Here is a 17864-nt window from a genome sequence, read left to right as displayed (position 1 = left end):
CTGTTAAATGGAGAAGTTCACTCTAATGCCTCTGTCTTTCTAAATGGAGTGACAGTAATTGAGTATGCATATGTAACCATGTAAAAACTGCAGATAGTAAGAGCAACAGCATTTTGTCCATAGCCGCCACTGTAGAAATTCATCTCATGTAAACAATAATGTGGCGCACAGCATGACGTCAAGGTGCACACCTTTGGCATTACGTGACTAAGTCTGTTTTCCTCGTCCACACCTAAACGCAAAAACAGTTTTTCGAAAATCTTCACCATGGCAGGAGTATTTAAAAATATCAGTATTCAGTGATCGAAAATGCAGTTTGTGTGGACTAAAGGCTCAAAAGCATAGAAAAAGCTCAGTTTTCAAAAATACCCGTTGAGGTGTGGACGTAGCCTAAGACCCATGCCTGTGTGGGATCCACTCTGACGTAAGTCACATGACTTATCTTTGCTGTCAGATAATTAACCAAGAAGCAGCTTGGAAATCGTTAACCACAAACTCTCCAGCAGCCCAGCGTTAGCACCACCCAACTGGGAGTAAGCATGTGCCCACTGTTATCTCGTGCAGACGTGACCTAGATAATGTGCTCAGACATTGTGACGAGTCAGATAACTACCTGTCAGAGCAACTGAAAATAACAGTTACACACACGAACCTGACTTTTAAAGACAAACAAGAGATTTGTCAGCATATTGAGACTTTATTGAATGTTTGAAATGTCCATTTGTTTTTCTTCTTCAAAAATTGTTCATTTATAAAAATGTTCTGTGGGTTGAAACATGACAATGGAATGTTTCACACATGATAAAAAACGGAATCCACATGAACAAGTTACTCATTGTAACAGCTTAGAAAAACGGTAGTGTTTAGCACCACATTTATGAGAACAATTTCCCCAACACATTTGAATTTCTTTTCTTTATAAGAAAAACTGAGGCATTTCGATTTAACTTGGTCTAGTGCAATTGGATAATACCCGTGGTTGACTGTAACAATTTTGTAAAGTTTTAATGGGAAAGTACGTACAGTGTGGATTATTGCCTTTGCCTATCTCTGTATATTTTGAAATGTGGACCTTTTTCACTCTTCTCCCAGGACCTTTTACAGAGTGTGCTTGTCAAAGAGGTATTCTCCCATAGCACCGGTCGTCTCAGACGCAGTGATGCGGGTGAGACTGCCAATGTAGTCGCCCAGCTTCTTGATGGTGTCATGGCTGTCGACGAGGAAGTGCTGCTCGAGGAAGTCACACAGCTACAAGAGAAGTTAGATGAGTAAGTGGTAAAATAATTCATACTATGACACTCGCAAATATTCTAGACCAAATATACTTCTTGTGTTAATAGCACAAGAATTATATTTAGATATTTAAAAAACTAAACAAAAAAACCCAGACATACATGGGGATCAGTATGGCTGCCAGCTCTGCGGTGCACATCAAGGATACGTGTATTTAAGGTTTTCTGATATTCCAGGGAAAAGGTCATTGCATCCAGACCGCCCTTCCAGTCTTCTTTACCTGGTTTCTAGAACAAAATTGACACTTTATTGGAGGAAGAAGAAAAAAAAAAAAAAAAAAAAAAAAAAGAAAAAAAAAGGTAGTGTACACCCATCTCAACAACATCTTTAAAATGACACCCATAACATTTGGGACGTACAGAGATGTTCTGAAGCAAAATTCGTCCGCCTCTCATGTTCTGGTATTCCAGCAGCTTCTCAGCCTGTTCCCTCTCTTTGGCTGAACGCTCCAGGAAAAAACTGGAGAAGTTTGGCAAAGCAACATCATCCCTGTCGAAATACATACCCTAAAAAAGAGAAACAAAAGAAAAGAAAACAACAATAATGATATCTAGAAATATATAGTACAGATTATGAGACATACAGGTACTATACTGCTAGGTATTAGTGTTACAATTACAAGAATCATACCAGGGCAAGGTAGGCGTAGGATGCATTTAACTTCAGGTTGATCAGTTTGTTGACATCTCCTTCAGTTTCTGCATGAAAGTTTTGTTTCACCGCAGACTGCATGTCTACAACACAGAAAAAGAAAGCAACGAATGCAGCTAGTGTTATGCTTAAAAGACAGAAAGAACAATAGAGACAAGTGCCAACAATGAGTGATTTCTCCTTCGTGTTAGAAGTAAGCCCAAAAGAAAGTTAAATATCGCCTACCGCCTCTTCCTCGAGTTCAAACTAGCAAAGACGTTCCGTGTGAAATGCGCTCGTTTTAGCGAAGCACGTATTTATCAGCCAGCAACACATTGCAACTGATATTTAAGAGCTCAGAGAAACACCTGCCCCACTGCCGCCGTGTGTCATCAAACGATTGGGTTCAGGTGGTTGTTACGTTAGTACATGTTATTAAGACTGTTGCTCGGTTAAACACCACTTTTTGTACCCACTTAAACAAGAAATACCTGCTGATGCTATCAGGGTGCAGTTTAGCTAACTTTAGCTACGTTTGCAGCAATTTAGTGCTTGTTAATATACCGTAAGACACGCCAGACTATGAATAAAGTTTTATAAATCTATTCCGGGTCAGTGTCACCCTACCATTTTGTTACCTACCTTTTATTGTGACACCAACGTGATCGCAATGTCACTATCTTCCCAGCACAAAATTGTTTATTGTTTATGCCACAAGTAGCGTCCGGTTCTTCTTCTTCGTCGTCGTTGTATGGCAGAGATACACTGAAGTGCAGCGCCGCCCCTGTGGTCGGAATGATTCCTGCAGAGGCTTTAACCTGAGCACAATGGAAGAGAGAGAGGGAGCGAGAGAGAGAAAGCAGAAGTTATTATAATTTTTTTTTATACAAATACTTCATGGCTTGAGGTTTTTTCTATACGTCTGTTCTACACTTCCTGTCTTTATTTTTAAAAAAAATTTTCCCTTCTCTGTATACTTTACAACTTTACAACTTCTATTTTTATGTTTCCCCATTCTTTCATTGCTGCAAACCACTGTATTGAAACGGGACACGTCTCTTTTTGGATTATTTATATACAGTTGTGTTATTCCATGCACCTGACATATTTTTCTGGCTTTCCTTTTATTACAGCTTTACTTTTGTTTTCACCAGATTATTTGTTTTCTTGATATACCCTTGCACAGTACACTGCAATTGATTCCCTGGCATCCAAACACACCAAACATGTAGTTAAGCTAATATGCTAAGTGTTTTCTTTGTCCCAGTTCCCCTTGTCTTGTGTCTCTCTGTTTCAGCTTGGGCCTGGGTGCTGATTCAACAATGGTTAAAGTACAGGTTGGAGTACTAATCTGGGTATCTCTGTCTAGTTAGATTTCCACCAAGAATAGTTGCATTAGAGGTGGTTCTCTCACGGACATCCAAGACTGCAGCAACAGATCAGGCACACATTCCAGCAGCTAGCAATTTTGTGTTGGACAACTTCAGTTAGTCACAGCGTGGTGGCACTGAGGAAAGTGTTGTACACACATTGTTTTTTGTGTTCTGAGAACAATGGCTTGAGAGTGCTCTAAACTGAACCAAGTCTAAACTGTACAAGTGAGTATATTTGTTTTCTGTAAATCAATTACCAATATGATCACCGGCTAAAACAATCAAAGATAGTAAACATATTTACAACATTAAACATGCTGCCCCCCCCCCCCCCCACAGTTAAGGGTAGAGTTCTGATAAATGCGTTTGTGGTCTTAGGAGCCATAATAATATATGCTATTTATTACTTTACCATGGCAACTATCTCTTCCAGTTACTGGAACAAGGGATGTGGTTTGAAAATATTTCCCGATTCTCTTTTAGGATGTGATATGAACAAGGAAGATGAGCAAAGTTCTTGTACTTTCTGTGAAGCTGTTCCAGTGCAGCTTTGATCCCTACACTGAGGGAGATTAGAGCTTTTCACTGATGTGTTTGATGGTAGTCTTCACCATCATCATGAAAACTTTATCCTCCTGCAGTGAAACAAAGGCCAGCATATAAGTGTTCACACAGAGAGGTAAAAAGTTGCATCTATTGTATGCGGCTAGGGCTGAAAGATTTGAGAAGTAGATTCAGTGAGGCTTGTCACGATAGCATATGCAGGTGACACATTTATTGCCATTCAAACTATTGTAACAGAAGAGGCTGCTCTAATTGTGGTAGAAGAGCACTGCCACCACTTATATTAAAGGAAAGCTGCAGAATGTGGTTTGCAAAAGCGTCATGAAACTCAAGCACCATGCTAAACAGAAGCGCATTTGTTTTTAAGACTTTCACAAGTCTTAATAACATGCAAATGATTGTGCTGAAAGCTCCCTACATAATAAAATACTGTTATTTAACTATGAATAGTCAATGCATGCACTTGTTTAAAAAGAGCTATCTTTATCCTCAGTATAACACGGAAGCTCAAAAATTGAAATGACTCCATATTAACAGATGAGGAAAACTATTATCATATATGAATCCTAACTTCCCCATCATGTTTCCACAGTGGACAACAATTTTCTTTGAAATATCAGCACTTTTATTGAGCGCTACTCAAAATATGACACCATAAAGACTGCTGTGACTTTGTGCGCAGTTAACAGTATGAGGGTAAGTTTCTGTTCGCAGTTCCTTATTGAGATCAACCACAAGGAAGCTATAAATATCACAACTTTCTGAGACAGTGCTAAGACACAAGAAGGAGATCCACTCTGCTGTGAAAGCAATCAGCGGAGGAACCTAAACAGTGATTTTACTTAAAACCTTAAAAAAACTGGAAATTCTTAAAATAAAACAACACAAATATTATTTATTCAAAGTAGCAGTTCACAACTTTACCTGTGATCATAAACAAAAACGTCTCATCTTTTATTTGCCCATAATAAAGGCACACAAGTGGCCACAAGCATGAACAGATAAATAGCAGCTGATATGCAGCAATTACCTCCAATAAACATGTAAGAGAGGCAAATGCTCTTGATTGACATACCTTTGACAAGCAGCACAGCATGACCGTTAATAAGGAAGTAACAGGCGGGGCAAAGGTCTCTGTAGTTGTACAAGGCCAGAAAGGAGAAGCAGTTATTTACTTAGTCACTTGCCAATATGAAAAGGGACCAGAGGTTACGAGAGGAGGATGTAGCTAAGAATTAAAAGTCAACTACTTTGAATTAAAGTTATCATAGTGCAGGTCAGAGAAATTCTTTGCCAAGCTTAAGTGTGGTTTTTGTCAACATACCAGCAGAGGTGCTGAAAATAGCAGCTACAAGGTTATCCTGGGAAAACAAAGGAATTGAACAAGTTCAAAGTATGTGTGCCAGTTAGGAGTCCTGAAGACGATGAAGCTTTTATCTCTTATCTCAGACCACTTGTTGCTCTGTGTCTTCCTGAGTCTACTCTGGGTAAGTTTTTTTTTACCTTTCACTTTGATGGTGATCAGATAGTGAAGCTCAGTGTAGGTTACCCTCGACAAAAGGAAGCAGTGCAGTCAAAACCACAGTGAAGCCTAAATGCATGACATGCTTCATTATGTATTTGAAACACTATAGTTATGTTTTGTGAAATACTGGTTTGTACATAAATACAAGAACAACAAAATCTTTTTAAATGGCATGAAAATTCTGGACTTTTCCAGATTTTGAAACATGAATTTATTCCTTCTTTGCGACACCGATCTGTTTCCTCTGAGAACAAAAAGAGCATGAAGGAAGAAATAATGTTAAAACTAAATTCAACAATATCTTAAACACTTACACGATACAGTCTTAATGATTTAATCAGATATTTTATAGAACACTGATTAAGTAACTGCAGCTGTAATATACAATATAATAATAAATACGATTTGTGTTTTCAGTGAAAGCAAACACTTAATACATTTTTTGCCTGCTCTGTGATTTTTATGTTTTAGATGTTGCTGTTGTTCATGATATAATGTAAAACTAAAAGCAGCAAACATCGCTCTGTGAGATTGCCAAGCCTCAGGTTAACTGGGTATTCAATGGCAATTTGTTTTTACAAATTTTAGATTCTTCAGTTTTCACTCTTTTTCTGCTTTTAGGGTACAACTGACTCCACTACAACAGCAAAAACAGAAACAACCACAAGACTAACAACCAATCTGCTGACAACTACAACACGAAAATCCACTTCACTGGCTCAAAAAAAAGAAAGTTCCACTCCAGATAATGTTGACAAAGTGAATGTGACACAAAATGAGAATAGTATAACTCTGACGTGGAACAAGGTTAACAACATCCCAACATACTTCCTGCAATATAATAGTAAAACAGAAAAGATTAATAAAACTGAAGAAGGACCCATAGTACATGTGGTCACTTCTCTGACTGCTGGGACAAACTACACATTCACTCTCGTCACCACGTCTAATGGACGCAACAGCAGTGGATACGGATTCAGTGCTGTGACAGGTTAGTGAGCACTGAACAAAACATTCAGTCTAATTAAAACATACACAAAATGCAAGATTTTGATGGGAACATTGTTACAGTTTCTTCTTTGTGTGTGTTTTTTTCTATTCTAGCTCCTTGTAACACTGAAGAATTCAAGAAAAATGGACAAAATGAGACCAGCATAACTCTGGAGTGGAAAACAGTCCCCAACATCGACAATTATATTCTTGCGTTTAATGAAAGAGAGATCAACATTAGTAATTCTGAAAAAGAATACCCAGTGTCAGATTTGACCAGTGGAACCAGATACAATTTCACTCTCTTCACTGTGTTTGGAAATGTCAGAAGCAGTGGAGTAAACTGCATCGCAGTTACTGGTAAGATATATTTTCTCTAACATAGATAGATAAACCAGGATGGACCGGCTCATTAGTACTTGAAACTTTAGCTGATGGAGAGTTGTTGTTTATTTGTGTGTGTGTTTTTAATCAAAGCCACTTTCCTCTGTTATCTTTAGCTCCACAAAGTGTTAATAATGTGATTGTGGTGCATCAAAATGAGATGAGTATACCACTGGAGTGGAACAAGGTTAAAAACATCCCAGAATACATCCTACAGAATAATAACATAAACATTTGTTAAATTTTTCAATTTGAATATGTCAAATACTAACCCGACCTATAATCCTAGACTGCTTACTGCTAACCTGGTGGAGGTTAACAGATTAAAAACATCTAAAACAGTCATAGTCCTTTAAAATGTTCCACAGTTGATGCTCCTCTACAACATGAACAAGGGCAGAGCTCTATAATGATGTTTAAGGTTTCTCAGAAATACAAGAGTGTAGCTCACCTAATATTTTTCAAAAGGACTGATAAAAATACTGAAACTGAAGCCTCGCTCCATGTTTCTGACAGAAAATGTTGTTACGGTTTCTTGTTTGTATGTTTTTCTATTCTAGCTCCTCGTAATGCTGACAAATTTAAGAAAAATGGACAAAATGAGACCAGCATAACTCTGGGGTGGAAAACAGTCCCCAACATCGACAATTATATTCTTGCGTTTAATGAAAGAGAGATCAACATTAGTAATTCTGAAAAAGAATACAGAGTGTTAAATTTGACCAGTGGAACCAGATACAATTTCACTCTCTTCACTGTGTTTGGAAATGTCAGAAGCAGTGGAGTAAACTGCATCGCATTTACTGGTGAGATGTAATTTCTCTAACATAGATAGATAAACCAGGATGGACCGGCTCATTAGTACTTGAAACTTTAGCTGATGGAGAGTTGTTGTTTTTTTTGTGTGTTTTTAATCAAAGACACTTTGTTATCTTTAGCTCCACAACGTGTTAATAATGTGACTGTGGTGCATCAAAATGAGATGAGTATACCACTGGAGTGGGACAAGGTTAAAAACATCCCAGAATACATCCTACAGATTAATAACATAAACATTTGCTAAATTTTCCAATTTGAATATGTCAAATACTAACCCGACCTATAATCCTAGACTGCTTACTGCTAACCTGGTGGAGGTTAACAGATTAAAAACATCTAAAACAGTCATAGTCCTTTAAAATGTTCCACAGTTGATGCTCCTCTACAACATGAACAAGGGCAGAGCTCTATAATGATGTTTAAGGTTTCTCAGAAATACAAGAGTGTAGCTCACCTAATATTTTTCAAAAGGACAGATAAAAATACTGAAACTGAAGCCTCGCTCCATGTTTCTGTTTCTGCCAGAAAATGTTGTTACAGTTTCTTGTTTGTACGTTTTTCTATTCTAGCTCCTCGTAATGCTGACGAATTTAAGAAAAATGGACAAAATGAGACCAGCATAACTCTGGGGTGGAAAACAGTCCCCAACATCGACAATTATATTCTTGCGTTTAATGAAAGAGAGATCAACATTAGTAATTCTGAAAAAGAATACAGAGTGTTAAATTTGACCAGTGGAACCAGATACAATTTCACTCTCTTCACTGTTTTTGGAAATGTCAGAAGCAGTGGAGTAAACTGCATCGCAGTTACTGGTGAGATGTAATTTCTCTAACATAGATAGATACACCAGGATGGACCGGCTCATTAGTACTTGAAACTTTAGCTGATGGAGAGTTGTTGTTTTTTTGTGTGTTTTTTTTTTAATCAAAGCCACTTTCCTCTGTTATCTTTAGCTCCACAAAGTGTTAATAATGTGACTGTAGTGCATCAAAATGAGATGAGTATACCACTGGAGTGGAACAAGGTTAAAAACATCCCAGAATACATCCTACAGATTAATAACATAAACATTTGTTAAATTTTCCGATTTGAATATGTCAAATACTAACCCGACCTATAATCCTAGACTGCTTACTGCTAACCTGGTGGAGGTTAACAGATTAAAAACATCTAAAACAGTCATAGTCCTTTAAAATGTTCCACAGTTGATGCTCCTCTACAACATGAACAAGGGCAGAGCTCTATAATGATGTTTAAGGTTTCTCAGAAATAAAAGAGTGTAGCTCACCTAATATTTTTCAAAAGGACAGATAAAAATACTGAAACTGAAGCCTCGCTCCATGTTTCTGTTTCTGACAGAAAATGTTGTTACAGTTTCTTATTCGTGCGTTTTTCTATTCTAGCTCCTCGTAATGCTGACGACTTTAAGAAAAATGGACAAGATGAGACCAGCATAACTCTGGGGTGGGAAACAGTCTCCAACATCGACAATTATATTCTTGCGTTTAATGAAAGAGAGATCAACATTAGTAATTCTGAAAAAGAACACAGAGTGTCAGATTTGACCAGTGGAACCAGATACAATTTCACTCTCTTCACTGTGTTTGGAAATGTCAGAAGCAGTGGAGTAATCTGCATCGCAGTCACTGGTAAGATATATTTTCTCTAACATAGATAGATAAACCAGGATGGACCGGCTCATTAGTACTTGAAACTTTAGCTGATGGAGAGTTGTTGTTTTTGTGTGTGTTTTTTTTAATCAAAGCTGCTTTCCTCTGTTATCTTTAGCTCCACAAAGTGTTAATAATGTGACTGTGGTGCATCAAAAGGAGATGAGTATACCACTGGAGTGGAACAAGGTTAAAAACATCCCAGAATACATCCTACAGAATAATAACATAAACATTTGCTAAATTTTCCAATTTGAATATGTCAAATACTAACCCGACCTATAATCCTAGACTGCTTACTGCTAACCTGGTGGAGGTTAACAGATTAAAAACATCTAAAACAGTCATAGTCCTTTAAAATGTTCCACAGTTGATGCTCCTCTACAACATGAACAAGGGCAGAGCTCTATAATGATGTTTAAGGTTTCTCAGAAATACAAGAGTGTAGCTCACCTAATATTTTTCAAAAGGACTGATAAAAATACTGAAACTGAAGCCTCGCTCCATGTTTCTGTTTCTGACAGAAAATGTTGTTACAGTTTCTTATTCGTGCGTTTTTCTATTCTAGCTCCTCGTAATGCTGACGACTTTAAGAAAAATGGACAAGATGAGACCAGCATAACTCTGGGGTGGAAAACAGTCCCCAACAACAATTATATTCTTGCGTTTAATGAAAGAGAGATCAACATTAGTAATTCTGAAAAAGAATACAGAGTGTTAAATTTGACCAGTGGAACCAGATACAATTTCACTCTCTTCACTGTGTTTGAAAATGTCAGAAGCAGTGGAGTAAACTGCATCGCAGTTACTGGTAAGATATATTTCTCATTAGTACTTGAAACATTAGCTGATGGAGAGTTGTTGTTTTTTTTGTGTGGTTTTTTTTTAATCAAAGCCACTTTCCTCTGTTATCTTTAGCTCTACAAAGTGTTAATAATGTGACTGTGGTGCATCAAAATGAGATGAATATACCACTGGAGTGGGACAAGGTTAAAAACATCCCAGAATACATCCTACAGAATAATAACATAAACATTTGCTAAATTTTCCAATTTGAATATGTCAAATACTAACCCGACCTATAATCCTAGACTGCTTACTGCTAACCTGGTGGAGGTTAACAGATTAAAAACATCTAAAACAGTCATAGTCCTTTAAAATGTTCCACAGTTGATGCTCCTCTACAACATGAACAAGGGCAGAGCTCTATAATGATGTTTAAGGTTTCTCAGAAATACAAGAGTGTAGCTCACCTAATATTTTTCAAAAGGACTGATAAAAATACTGAAACTGAAGCCTCGCTCCATGTTTCTGTTTCTGACAGAAAATGTTGTTACAGTTTCTTATTTGTGCGTTTTTCTATTCTAGCTCCTCGTAATGCTGACGACTTTAAGAAAAATGGACAAGATGAGACCAGCATAACTCTGGGGTGGAAAACAGTCCCCAACGTTGACAATTATATTCTTGCGTTTAATGAAAGAGAGATCAACATTAGTAATTCTGAAAAAGAACACAAAGTGTCAGATTTGACCAACGGAACCAGATACAATTTCACTCTCTTCACTGTGTTTGGAAATGTCAGAAGCAGTGGAGTAAACTGCATCGCAGTTACTGGTAAGATATATTTCTCATTAGTACTTGAAACATTAGCTGATGGAGAGTTGTTGTTTTTTTTTGTGTGGTTTTCTTTTTAATCAAAGCCACTTTCCTCTGTTATCTTTAGCTCCACAAAGTGTTAATAATGTGACTGTGGTGCATCAAAATGAGATGAGTATACCACTGGAGTGGAACAAGGTTAAAAACATCCCAGAATACATCCTACAGAATAATAACATAAACATTTGCTAAATTTTCCAATTTGAATATGTCAAATACTAACCCGACCTATAATCCTAGACTGCTTACTGCTAACCTGGTGGAGGTTAACAGATTAAAAACATCTAAAACAGTCATAGTCCTTTAAAATGTTCCACAGTTGATGCTCCTCTACAACATGAACAAGGGCAGAGCTCTATAATGATGTTTAAGGTTTCTCAGAAATAGAAGAGTGTAGCTCACCTAATATTTTTCAAAAGGACTGATAAAAACACTGAAACTGAAGCCTCGCTCCATGTTTCTGACAGAAAATGTTGTTACAGTTTCTTAATTGTGCGTTTTTCTATTCTAGCTCCTCGTAATGCTGACGACTTTAAGAAAAACGGACAAGATGAGACCAGCATAACTCTGGGGTGGGAAACAGTCCCCTACGTTGACAATTATATTCTTGCGTTTAATGAAAGAGAGATCAACATTAGTAATTCTGAAAAAGAACACAGAGTGTTAAATTTGACCAGTGGAACCAGATACAATTTCACTCTCTTCACTGTGTTTGGAAATGTCAGAAGCAGTGGAGTAAACTGCAGCGCATTTACTGGTAAGATATATTTTCTCTGACATAGATAGATAAACCAGGATGGACCGGCTCATTAGTACTTGAAACTTTAGCTGATGGAGAGTTGTAATTTCTCTATATTTTCTCAGTTTTTTGGGGGAACATGCTTATATACTAGCTTCTCGTAACATAAACATTTGTTAAATTTTCCTATTTTTGTCTGATGTACATTTACAACATTAGACAGGGGACATTAGAATTTGAAATTTAATTTTTATACTTTCTAAAGGCTTAGGAAACATAAATGGTTACTTAAGGATGAAACATTGTGAATCAGACTTTGTAAAATTGTCTTTATTTCATCTTTAGCTCCTGATATAATATATTCAGGACCTACGATCCGTTGATTCATTGATTACTTTTAAAAAACAGCTAAAAACGTATCTTTTTAAAATTGCTTTTTGTTAACTTTGTTTGTTTTTTGCCTTTTAATCTGTTATATCTGTAAAGCACTTTGTGATGTCTATCTAGAAATGTGCTATATAAATAAAATTTTACTTACTTACTTACTATTTAAATGGACAATATAAGTCCAAGTCGATATTCTATATTTTCCTTCTGGCCTGCAGTGCCATTTATTCATCCTGGCTCCACCCACCAACCATATCTCTGTGAAGAAGGAAGTGTGCATCTAACCCTGATGATAGGCTTGTGCTTGTGATAGAGCAGCAAATATGGATAATGTGCTCTTAGCGAGCAGCATGCTTAATTATTATATTTTATACAATAATTATCTAATTATTATATTATTAGTACACACTATTTATTTATTTAATTTTGACTGATCTGATCACCTGATTGGAAACATACATTGATGCTGAGCCATTTAGCTCACACACCTACTCAGACTTAAGTATGTAAAAGCTTGTGATAACTGAACTAGCTCTATACTCCTGTATGTTACACAGTCACATGTAGCTATTTCATTTTAAAAGAAAAAGATGAACAAATTCCACTTCTGAGTTTTGTTTGTGTTTTTTCAGTTCCACCAGTGGTGCCTTGGGTCAGTGTGACTGAACGATTTACTAACAGCATAACTCTAGAGTGGGAGGACATGAATAAAGCCTGGCAATACGAGCTTCAAATCAATGGTAGTGTGTTAGATGGTGTGTCAGATGGGTCCTCAGATACAATCAGAAACGTAGTGACATCTCTTCATCCTGGAACACAGTATGATTTCAGCTTAACCACAGTGTTCGATGGACTTAGGAGCACTCCTTATACGAATTTCACTGTAACAGGTAAAAAAATTATCTCTGTTAGACTTTTTATAACTTTTTCTTGTCTCTTTTCAATGAGTTGAAAAGAAGCAGGTTCCTGCATATAACTATTTTCTCATCCATTTCAGCCATCGACTGTGCCAGTGCAGACTGGAAAGTTACCAACTCATCAATCAAAGCAAAGATTGAAGGCTTGTTCTCGACCGCAACCGCCCATAATGGATCTAACGTTCATGTCAGTGATGGACATGAAATTGTGTCATTTACTGGACTTTACCCTGGTGCCACCTATAACATCTCTCTTGTCTATGAAAAGTCTTCCAGAGTTTTCCTGCAGTGTGAACACAAATTAACAATTCGTGAGTACAACAGAAACCATTTGAAGGACTAACATATTTTTAATCTGTAAATTAGTTTTTAAGATCTTAAAGTATTCACTCATATTGGTTACAGAAAGATTATCTGTGAATTTATTTAATTTAATTTTTAATTTTTAGTTTTCACCCTTGCATTTAATTTTTAATCTTAAAAAAGTTTATTGCAGAAAAATAATTTTGTTAACATACCTACATACCACAGGATAACACAGTTATATAATATGATTCAGTATTAATATATGAGCTTTAACTAACTATCATTTTATTACTAACTGAAGAATTCATTCTGATGAATTAGCTCAAGAAATTAAAAAGGTTAAAACAGAAAATGAGTAATTCTTTCAATATCTAATGTGTCAATGTTGAGGTCTTTATTTTTAGTTTTTATATGAAAATCCCAAAAATTATAATAAACTTTATAAACTGTAGGGTACTGCTTTGAATTAAAAGTAAAGCAAATAATCTTTCTATTTGAGAACAAATTTTAAAATGATGCACTTTTCATAGACTCTGTTTTATAGTATAAAACGTTTCATTATATTTACTGTAAGTCATATATTTTCTGCTTTAGTTATGACTGTAAAACCTTTTTCTTGTTTTACTCAGTTCCTCCTAATCTAAATGCTCACTGTGAGTACTGGGCAGCTGGATACTCTTTTCTTATTAAATGGACAGTTCCAGAGGGCGAGTGGACCAATGCGGAGGTGAATGTGGCTGGAAAGACTCACACAGTAGCTAGTCCTGCAACTGAGATCATAATCGATGGATTCCAACCTGCCAAAAAATATAAGGTGTCTGTAACTTCACTGTCTGGGGTGAGGAGTTCTGAACCGCATGTGTTTTACTGCCAAACTGATCCAAGGGGTGAGTAAAAGTAACTATATTACCATGTTACTGCTTGTAATCATAACAGTATACAGTATTTTCAACTTTGACTTGATTACAAATCGTTTCATTTCACTCAAGTGTAAAATAAAGCTCTAAACTTTTTAACTTTGTTGCATTTTAACTATGCTTTTGCTCCCTTTAGGAGTTATTGCAGGGTCCGTATTTGGTGTGCTTCTTTTTGGTCTTCTGGTCGCTCTGGTTGTCTTCATTTTCCTCAAAAGATCAGATATTATTAGGTGGGTCTCACTTCACTGACAAGAATAAAGTAAATTAAATCAAGACATTTATCAAATTTAATGTTTTGATCCTGCAGCAGAAAGAAGTCTTCATTCATTGGTGGATCCAAAGTACCAAACACACAGAGCAAGTAAGTGTTTTTTTTACAATGACAATTACCCACAATGAAGAAAAAACATTAATTAAGGCAAAATTAATGAATACGTTTGAGAGACGATCATTAATGGCAAGTACTATTGTATAATCTGTATTATTTCATTAGGTCAAAACAAAGCTAAGATTAATTCTACTTTTGTTATGTTTTATTTATTTATGTATTTATTTATTTGTTTTTAGATCTATTCCTGCTGCAAAGTTTCCGGACCACTTCCATCAGCTGAGTTTGGATGAGAACAGAGGCTTCAGCGAGGAATATGAGGTGCATAAAAAGATCAAGATTTTTTTCCTCTTCTGCTTCTGTGTGTTCCTGTTTTTGTGTCTTTACTGTTTTATTTCTTACCATTTTATTCGTTTTATGATGGCCAGTATCTCAATTTCATGCTTTGTTATCTGCTACGTTCATGCAGTGCCTCGCTCCTGTTGGAACAGACCAGACACGAAAGACTGCTATTCTACCTGAAAACAAAGCGAAGAATCGTTTCAATAACGTCTTGCCATGTGAGTCTCTCCTCTGACTGTTGAACCGTGCTGTTGTGAGCTCAGTCTAGCAGTCTATGTCAGGTCTACTGGAGGTGCACTGGAGTTAAATCACCTGTTTTCTCATATTAGATGACTGGTGTCGTGTGAAGCTAACTACATCAGATCCTGATGGAATTTCAGACTATATCAATGCCAATTACATGCCAGTAAGTGTTACATTAAGATAAAGTTCAGTGAAGATCTCTTTATAACTACACCATACAGAAAGCATATAAACAAGCACCTTTGTGTGATTTCATGAGCTTTCTTTTTTCATTTCTATAACGAGCAGAAGATATACAAGCTAAATTAGTCTACATATTAACTTTGTCCACTGCTTTTCAGGGCTACAGCAGTAACAGAGAGTACATTGCCACTCAGGGCCCTCTGCCCTCTACTGTTAATGATTTCTGGAGAATGATTTGGGAACAAAGAGTTAAGAGGATCGTTATGGTAACCAACTGCATTGAAGGAGGGCGGGTAAGTCTTCAGGAAAATCTTTAAATGTTTTATTGATAGTCTTTCAAGGAAGTTGTTGTCAGGAGGAAACATGTTACTTCACAAAGAACAGATCAAGATCTATGATTAAAATACATTTTGTACGTGTATTTTTTTGCTTTTTGCTCATTTTTCTAGACCAAGTGTGAACAATACTGGCCTGCAGACAGCAAGTCATGCCTTTATGGAGAGCTGTTGGTCACCATGAGATCTGAGCAACAGGAGACCAACTGGACGCTGAGAGAATTCAACCTGAAAGACGTATAAAAACTTACTTATATCTTCTGAGTGTGTGTGTAGATGGTACTAAGTAAGGCTAGAAAACATGAATAGAAAACATTGAAGGCTTTAACTGTTAATGTTGCTTTTAAAAGAATAATGGTTGATTGATAATTGCTGTATATCAAGACATAGACATAAAGTAACCTTATATGGATATTTTCTCTTCACAGAGAAAAACCTCAGAAGAACGGACAGTTAAACATTTCCACTTTACTGCCTGGCCTGATCATGGAGTCCCAGAGTGCACAGAGGTCCTGATCCAGTTCAGAGGACTGATGAGACAGCACATAGAGAGAGAAGGGGGCAAAGCACCAACTGTGGTTCACTGCAGGTACGAAATAAGTGTTTCCTTTTACATGGGTGCAGGGTTGCTTTTATACAATATCCACCCAGCTAGTGTGTCTGTTGTGACAGAACAGTTTGTTCAGGTTTTGTGTTTTCTAATCTGTTTTTCTTTCTGTTGTTATGTCTTGTTTTCAGCTCACTTTAGTTTCATTTTGCATTAACTAGTTTCACTTTGGTTTTTACTGTTTGGAAATGTTCAGTTTTATTGAAGCTTTAATTAGTTTCTGTGGGTTTTTTATGATTAGAACATTGAGGGTATTTGTCAGGGGTATATTTTTAAAAGTTTTGAACAGATATTACATTAAAAATTGCAAACACATGCATCAAAGCCTCACTGTGATGACAACTTTGACCAAAGACATTTCCTCAATAGGGAGGAACAGTATTGCACATTATAGTTTTTCACTTTTTTCAAAAGTCCAATTCTGCATTTTAGCAGTTTTCACATCTAGTTATAGGTTCTAGTTTAGTTTTTGTTAACTATAATAACTTTGGCACAGACACAGTGATGAGAGCTTTCTATGTGACCTTAAAAACCTTTTGCTATCTTATTATGACGCTTGTGTCTCTCTTAGTGCTGGAGTCGGGAGAACTGGCACTATCATTTCCCTGGATGTGCTGCTTCAGCAGCTGGAGAAAGAACAAGCAGTCGGCATCAATGCCTTCGTACACAAGATGAGACTGAGCCGACCGTACATGGTGCAGACGGAGGTAACTGTGTTAAACTGCTTCTGATTGAGCCACTACTTCCTTAATTAGCTAACCGTGTATTTCTTTATAGTCACAGCTGGTGAAACAACACACAGACAGCATTTTAGTCATCATAAGATATGCAGTTGTTTTTTTGTTTGTTTGTTTTTTAAATTGGGGTCCTCATTTTTGATCATTTCATCTTAAAATATGAGTTTGAAAAGGAATTTTTTCTATTGTTCAACTTTTCAGAACAAGGCAGACTTTGTAGGTATTACCAACAGATGCCTGCTTAAAATATATTTAATGCCCAGTTTGTTAATTGCACTTGTTAAGTAGTAATTTAGACAGCAAAACACTTGATTGAAATGTTATTATAGTCCTGTTCGTGACATTAGAGCCAGCATTTCTCTCTAAGGGTCTATGTCTACATCTTTTTAAGTAAGTGAGCTGAAAATTTGTTTTCATGAAACAAAGCTTTATTGGATCTTTTTGTTTGAGAAAAAAAAGCAATGCTTTATTGTGAAACTGTTTAGCAATGTTGCCTGCAAGAAACTATCATAATCTCCCCTGGCAGAAGTTCTGCATTTCAAATGACCAACAACTTCTGGTATTTCCTTTTCAGTCTCAGTACGTTTTTCTGCACCAGTGCATCATGGACAGTCTGCAACCAAAAGACACGAATGAAGAGAACATTTATGAGAACACGTACGAGAACGCAGATATGATATACGTCAATGCCACTGCCCTCCAAGAGCTCCGTCGGCAAAACGCAAATGCGTAGTGTCAACCCTGCACTCAATCTTTTATGCACTTAATGAAAAACTATTTGTCTATAAGCAATATGTTGGTTTTAAACGTAATAATACAAACTATTACATCTTAACTATTTCTGTAAATGCATTGAACACTTCAGATCTTATTCAGTTTGCATCTCTTCTAAATATGTAATATTATTATTTTTGTT

At 36.5% G+C, this 17864-nt stretch overlaps 2 protein-coding genes across 17 annotated transcripts; one reads left to right on the top strand and one right to left on the bottom strand.

The window, feature by feature from the left end:
* Positions 1-684: 684 nt before the first annotated feature.
* zgc:56095 (uncharacterized protein LOC406286 homolog) lies at positions 685-2705 on the bottom strand. Of its 2 annotated transcripts, none has more exons than XM_040023569.1 (5): positions 2566-2705; positions 1924-2027; positions 1653-1799; positions 1395-1520; positions 685-1248 (listed from the first exon to the last, which is right to left on the bottom strand). In XM_040023569.1, the coding sequence occupies exons 2-5, from the start codon at positions 2023-2025 to the stop codon at positions 1099-1101; spliced, it is 525 nt and encodes a 174-aa protein (XP_039879503.1). In that variant the 5' UTR covers positions 2026-2027; positions 2566-2705; the 3' UTR covers positions 685-1098. The 2 variants fall into 2 exon arrangements, with proteins under 2 accessions (XP_039879503.1, XP_039879504.1); XM_040023570.1 differs by lacking the exon at positions 2566-2705 and adding an exon at positions 2170-2304.
* Positions 2706-4945: 2240 nt separating this feature from the next.
* LOC120728544 (receptor-type tyrosine-protein phosphatase H-like) lies at positions 4946-17850 on the top strand. Of its 15 annotated transcripts, none has more exons than XM_040023541.1 (23): positions 4946-5347; positions 6007-6376; positions 6490-6735; positions 7320-7565; positions 8148-8393; positions 8985-9230; positions 9820-10062; positions 10170-10208; positions 10659-10865; positions 11419-11664; positions 12666-12923; positions 13031-13261; positions 13886-14143; positions 14310-14403; positions 14481-14534; positions 14741-14822; positions 14971-15061; positions 15173-15249; positions 15428-15562; positions 15719-15841; positions 16033-16193; positions 16783-16918; positions 17523-17850. In XM_040023541.1, exons 1-23 carry the CDS (start codon positions 5285-5287, stop codon positions 17679-17681), a joined length of 4011 nt encoding a protein of 1336 aa, XP_039879475.1. In that variant the 5' UTR covers positions 4946-5284; the 3' UTR covers positions 17682-17850. The 15 variants fall into 15 exon arrangements, with proteins under 15 accessions (XP_039879475.1, XP_039879473.1, XP_039879474.1 ...); XM_040023539.1 differs by lacking the exon at positions 10170-10208 and adding an exon at positions 6876-6919 and having other exon boundaries at positions 4947-5347; positions 7364-7565; positions 10620-10865; XM_040023540.1 differs by lacking the exon at positions 10170-10208 and adding an exon at positions 10975-11013 and having other exon boundaries at positions 4947-5347; positions 10620-10865; positions 11458-11664; positions 17523-17849.
* The last annotated feature ends 14 nt before the right edge of the window (positions 17851-17864 follow it).

Source organism: Simochromis diagramma, unplaced genomic scaffold (genome assembly GCF_900408965.1).
Source record: "Simochromis diagramma unplaced genomic scaffold, fSimDia1.1 OVJJ01000208.1, whole genome shotgun sequence".
Lineage (NCBI taxonomy): Eukaryota > Metazoa > Chordata > Actinopteri > Cichliformes > Cichlidae > Simochromis > Simochromis diagramma.
Note: the sequence above shows the minus strand (reverse complement) of the source record. Positions and strands in the feature narration are given on the sequence as shown.

Excerpts from the sequence above, each read along its gene's own strand:
- zgc:56095 (XM_040023569.1), bottom strand. The coding sequence starts at position 2,025 with ATGCAGTCTGCGGTGAAACAAAACTTTCATGCAGAAACTGAAGGAGAT. Across the intron at positions 1,521-1,652 it reads TTTTGCTTCAGAACATCTCT|AAACCAGGTAAAGAAGACTG; the intron begins GTACGTCCCAAA and ends ATTTTGTTCTAG. Across the intron at positions 1,249-1,394 it reads GCAGCCATACTGATCCCCAT|CTGTGTGACTTCCTCGAGCA; the intron begins GTATGTCTGGGT and ends CTTCTCTTGTAG.
- LOC120728544 (XM_040023541.1), top strand. The coding sequence starts at position 5,285 with ATGAAGCTTTTATCTCTTATCTCAGACCACTTGTTGCTCTGTGTCTTC. Across the intron at positions 14,404-14,480 it reads AAAAGATCAGATATTATTAG|CAGAAAGAAGTCTTCATTCA; the intron begins GTGGGTCTCACT and ends TTGATCCTGCAG. Across the intron at positions 15,062-15,172 it reads TTTCAATAACGTCTTGCCAT|ATGACTGGTGTCGTGTGAAG; the intron begins GTGAGTCTCTCC and ends TTCTCATATTAG.